The sequence below is a fragment of the Chiloscyllium plagiosum genome, chromosome 20, assembly GCF_004010195.1.
Source record: "Chiloscyllium plagiosum isolate BGI_BamShark_2017 chromosome 20, ASM401019v2, whole genome shotgun sequence".
In the NCBI taxonomy this organism is placed as follows: Eukaryota; Metazoa; Chordata; class Chondrichthyes; order Orectolobiformes; family Hemiscylliidae; genus Chiloscyllium; species Chiloscyllium plagiosum.
In genome coordinates, this window is record NC_057729.1 from 59234808 (window position 1) to 59240565 (window position 5758).

Consider the following 5758-nt stretch of genomic DNA (forward strand, 5'->3'; position numbering starts at 1 on the left):
CTCTGGGGTTTGTGGGGAGGGTAGTGTGGGGTGATGGTGGTGGTTGGGAGTGGTGGAGGGGAGCGAGGGAATGCAGTCTCATTGGCCCAGAAACTCTGGCAGCCTAGTGGTGAGTGCCAGGACTGCAGGCAGGCTCAGGAGACCATGGCCCCATGGATTCAGATCCATCGGGCCCTTTGGCCGGGGCTTGTTTCAGTATGTTGGGGAGGGAGGAAGGGGGCAGGGGCAAGTATGGAGGCTGCTGGATGGAAGGAAGGGTTACCCTTCTGGGGAAGGGTCATTCTTCAGTGATAGTACCCCAACTCATCTCATTGTTTTACAGTTTGAAATTAGTGGGCATGGATTTAAGGTAATGTGCAAAGGAAGCAAGGGAGATGTGGAATAAACACTTTCACGCAATGAGTGGTTAGGAAATACACTGCCTGGAAATATGGTGGAGGCAGCGAAAAAGGCAATGGATGGCTATTTGGATAGAAACAGTGAGCAGGAGCATGGAGAAAAGGCAGGAAATTGGTACAAGGTAACGATGCTAGTTTGAAGAGCCAGTACAGGCACAATAGGACAATAGATCTCCACCTGGGCCACAAGATGACTGCGATTCGGATGGACTATTGTTCAGATAGAACTGATGTTTAATCTTCAACACCAACAACAATCTTTATGAATATGCTTGTATTATTATTAAGTTGACAACATGTCATAGAGTCATAGAGATGTACAGCACGGGAATAGACCCTTCGATCCAACCCGTCCATGCCGACCAGATATCCCAACCCAATCTAGTCCCACCTGCCAGCACTTGGCCCATGTCCCTCCAAACCCTTCCTATTTATATACCTATCCAAATCCTTTTAAATGCTGTAATTGTGCCAGCCTCCACCACTTCCTCTGGCAGCTCATTCCATACATGTACCACCCTCTGTGTGAAGATGTTGCCCCTCAGGTCCCTTTTATATCTTCCCCTTCTCACCCTAAACCTATGCCCTCTAGTTCTGGACTCCCCCACCCCAGGGAAAAGACTTTGGCTATTTATCTTGCCGACGTACAACAGTGTACATTTGTTTTGGGATTTTTTTAATTTTTGGAAAATGGGAGAAGTGTTATATCTCACAGTCAGCATAACCAGTATATAGTTAAGAGACATGTTCATGATAACATTACTATATCTCAGCATGTGAACTGAGCATGTTAAAGGTCTCATTCTCCACCTTACCTCAGTTCACTTGAAGCACGGAAAGTTGAGATTTTTTCAACAGCTGAGAAATTAGTTGAGAAGCTAACAAAATCTCAGACTAAAGCTTCAAGAAATTTGCACACATTTCCAGCCAATGTCAAAACAATTCAGAAATTACAACCAGTTAAGGAGCCGTTACTCTATCTGGAATCTATTATTTTTTTGTTCATTCATGGGGCATGGGTGTTGCTGGCTAGGCCCAGAAGTTATTGCCCGTCCCTAGTTGCCCCCTTGCGAAGCTGGTGGTGAGATGCCTTCTTGAGCCACTGCAGTCCACTTACTAAACCATTGTGCAACCAGTCAAAAATCAATACAGCTTTCCAAGGGGAGAATTATGTTAACTAAATTTATTAGCCTTTTGTTAAGGACGTAATAAGATGGTTAGATAAGGGGGAACCAGTTGATGTAGTACACTTAGAAATCCCAAAAGGTAATGGGTAAGGTGCCACAAAAGATTAATTCACAAGATATAGGTTCATGGACAAAACCAGAAATTGCTGGAAAAGCTCAGCAGGTCCGACAGCATTTGTGGAGAGAAATTAGAATTAATGTCTGAGTCAACTGTGAGCTGAAACGTTAACTCTGATTTCTCTTCACAAATGCTGCCAGACCTGCTGAGCTTTTCCAGCAATTTCTGTTTTAGTTTCTGATTTACAGCATCCTCAGTGCTTTCGGTTTTTATTAAAGGTTCATGGAGTTGGTGGTGGGGTGATATATGAGCAAGACTAAGAGGATTGGTTAATGGGCAGGAATCAAAGAGCATAATAAATGGGCAGTTTCAGGTTTATAGGATGTGACTAGTTGAGTGCCTCAGGGAACAGAGCTGCAGTCTGAGATACTGTTTGACGATAATAATGACACTGATGAAGCAGACACGCGTAATGCACCAGGTTTACTGGAAGACAAAGCCGTTAAGTACACACCTGTAAGGAGGCTGCAAAAAAAGATATCAGCAACTTAAATGAATGTGCAAAGTGAGTCGCCAGTAGAGAATAGTATGGGGAAATATGACTTGATTCACTTAGGCCATAAAAATAGAAACGTAGATGTGGACTATTTTTCAAAGCTATGAATCTTCTAAATGTTGCTGTTCATATACAGGTACATATAAGCAATACTGCAAATTTGCAAGCAATTACAGAAATAATCAGGAACACAAACATCAGGTTTCTAAAGGATTTGAGTACAGATCATTCTGCTATAATGCGTGTTTCGTTAACATGAATTCACTGTAACACGATTGACGAATTGGGGACTCCGTTTCTAAAGTGTGAACGTTTAAAATGCACGCTGGCTGTAAGACAATTACTTTGCGCTGTTTCTAAAGTGTGATTTTTCTATATCGCGTTATAGAAGAACAGAGTGTATGAGAAAAAGGAGGTCTTCCGACAATTATACAGGGTTATGAGCAGTCCTTGGCTTTCTAATCTTCAGGCTTGGCAGAGTGGGCAGTTAACACTGTGATCAATCAATTGAACCCCCATGATTGGCACCACATTCACAAACCTAAGGGAAGACAGCCGGCCAGGCACCCACTGTTACATGCTCCCTTGTCCCTTGTCAGAATCACAGCTGACAACAGCATGGGGTATGCAGCCTGTCATCACAGTCAGATTCTGGCAGATGAATTCTCCAGGGTACTGCCAGATACAGGATGTGACTGCATGGATGTAATGTTTGGGTATCCCTGTATAATCTATGCCGTTGTGGAACCTGTCATTCTCCCTCATTGGAGACAGAGGGAGAGAGGGACTCAGAACAGAAATCACTGTGTGGATGGGAACAGGTTCAATCCACATGAGGGACTGAATAAACTATCATCTCGACTCAAACTTGCAAAAATGCCATGTTTTTAAAGCCAAAGTCCATAAAGTCATAGAGATATACAGCATGGAAACGGACCCTTCAGTCCAACCCGTCCATGCCGACCAGATATCCCAACCCAATCTCGTCCCACCTGCCAGCACCCAGCCCATATCCCTCCGAACCCTTCCTATTCATATACCCATCCAGATGCCTTTTAAATGTTGCAATTGTACCAGCCTCCATCACTTTCTCTGGCAGCTCATTCCATACACGTACCACCCTCTGTGTGAAAAAGTTGCCCCTTAGGTCTCTTTTATATATTTCCCCTCTCACCCTAAACCTATGCCCTCTAGTTCTGGACTCCCCTACCCCAGGGAAAAGACTTTGTCTTCAAATCCTCCAACCCTGGCAACATCCTTGTAAATCTTTTCTGAACTCTTTCAAGTTTCACAACATTTTTCTGATAGGAAGGAGACCAGAATTGCAATATTTTAAAAGTGGCCTAACCAGTGTCCTGTACAGCCGCAACATGACCTCCCAACTCCTGTCCTCAATGCTCTGACCAATAAACGAAAGCATATCAAACCCCTTCTTCACTATCCTATCTACCTCCAACTCCACTTTCAAGGAGCTATGAACCTGCACTCCAAGGTCTCTCTGTTCAGCAACACTCCCTAGGACTTTACCATTAAGTGTATAAATCCTGCTAAGATTCATTTTCCCAAAATGCAGCACCTCGCATTTATCTGAATTAAACTCCATCTGCCACTTCTCAGCCCATATCTCCTATGTTCATATCCAAATAATTTATGTAAATGATGAAAAGTAGTGGACCCAGAACTGATCCTTGTGGCACTCCACTGGTCACAGGCCTCCAGTCTGAAAAACAACCCTCCACCACCACCCTCTGTCTTCTACCTTTGAGCCAGTTCTGTATCCAAGTGGCTAGTTCTCCCTGTATTCCATGAGATCTAACCTTCCAACTTTTCCAAATCTAAGATCTAAGTCTTAGATCTGAGTCTTAAATCTAAGATCTGAGATCTAAGTCTTCCAAATAAACTTTCTTAAGTGCAGAGGAGTACAGACAGCTCCCTGAAGGCAGTGTGTAAGCACAGAGAAGACGACCCAGAAATTGACATGGATTTTAAATTACCGATGATGTTAGTTGTTTGCACTAATCCCTAGAGGTGCACACTCCCCACTAGTGACCCCACCGCCTCCCCCCTAACACCCCCGACACTGCCCCTCCAGCCATCAGTCACGCACGTCCCTTCCCTGGACATTGGAAACCAAGCCGACTGATTGGAAATCTTGTACTTTGGAGACAAGCGAGCTTTATTGGGTTGCCAGTTTATTTATAACCACAAGCCAAAACTGTTTGGCGAAAAAAAGATGCCAGTTTCTTTAGTGCCTGATCTATGGTTTTCTTCACTATGTTTGTGGTTCCTGCAATGTATCTTTAATTTCTGGAGACTCCAGGGCAGTTCTGGAGAGTTAACACCCTGATTAAGGAGAGAAAACCTGCAAACCTTGGTTCTGGAGGCTGGATTGATGAGCAAGTGCTGGAGACGATTCAGCCGGGATACTGATCGAGATTGGTCCTTTTGTTTTGCACAGATCAGGCCCTGTACCTGTCTGGCCCTCACACAGCCCCTTTCAGAGTGAGTTAGCTGAGCCGGTTCTTGGCTGGGTATGGACAGTAATTGTGGAGCGAGGTAACAGAGGGTCACTCGTGTGCAGCAATTTGCTGCACATTATCAAAGTGCTTTGAAGTTGCTTTTCTTTAAGGATGCAAAGCCCCTGATCTTTAGGAACCTGCAGATTAATCTAAAAACAAGATGCATGAGTCGCAGCAGCTGGACTTGCTCCCAGTTGGACTGAATGTGGTGTGTCCCGCTGTGAAACTGATCCACACTCCAACCAGACAGGAAACAGGAACTCCTCGGAATTTACACAATGTGGATTCTACACGAGGGAAGGAAAGAAGACTTGGGAAGGATGGGAATGATGAGCTTCTGTTCACTCACCTGATTGGCAGGAAGGTAATCCTGGTTTGCATCAGTCAGACTCATGTACATATTGTCCCCATCAAACTGAAATTAGAATAGAAACAAAAAGATTTCAGCATTTGAGGAACCACAAACACATCATGTTTCAGAGAATGAACATCATTAAAATTTTCCGGCTCCACTGAGTGACTGAGAACCACAAACAGCAGTTCACATGCAACTAACCCAGTGAATCATTATTCTCTCTGTAATATTCTCACTAAACACTTAGACAGATTACCTAATGTTAAATAACTGTGAATCAATAATTGGAGTTCATTAAACAGCCATGTAATTACAAGCTTACAGAGCAACAATGAACAACTTCCCTGCAAGCAATTATCTACAGTGAGTGGGTAAGGTTGAGTCACAATTTGCAAGGATTCCCATTGCAAGTTTCTGAATCATGACAGGGGAATGAAGAAATACCTCTCACACAACAGAGAGGAACAAATCACAGGTATCAGGAGGAAGAGTGCGATCATAACATCACAGCAATCCCAACCAGGTGTCACACACACAGTCTCTCTCACACACACACACACACATAAACACACTCTCTCTCTCACACACACACATAAACACACTCTCTTTCTCACACACACATACATAAACACACACTCTCTCTCTCACACACATACATAAACACACACTCTCTCTCTCACACACA

The 5758-nt window shown here is 43.8% G+C and overlaps 1 protein-coding gene across 2 annotated transcripts in view; it reads right to left on the bottom strand.

Moving 5' to 3' along the window:
* The window catches only part of tox2 (TOX high mobility group box family member 2), a 75505-nt gene that overhangs the window by 61334 nt on the left and 8413 nt on the right, over positions 1-5758 (bottom strand). For both annotated transcript variants that reach the window (XM_043710941.1, XM_043710940.1), the window contains exon 2: positions 5068-5133. In XM_043710941.1, coding sequence (XP_043566876.1) covers positions 5068-5133 — 66 coding nt within the window. The remainder of the gene's footprint in view (positions 1-5067; positions 5134-5758) is intronic.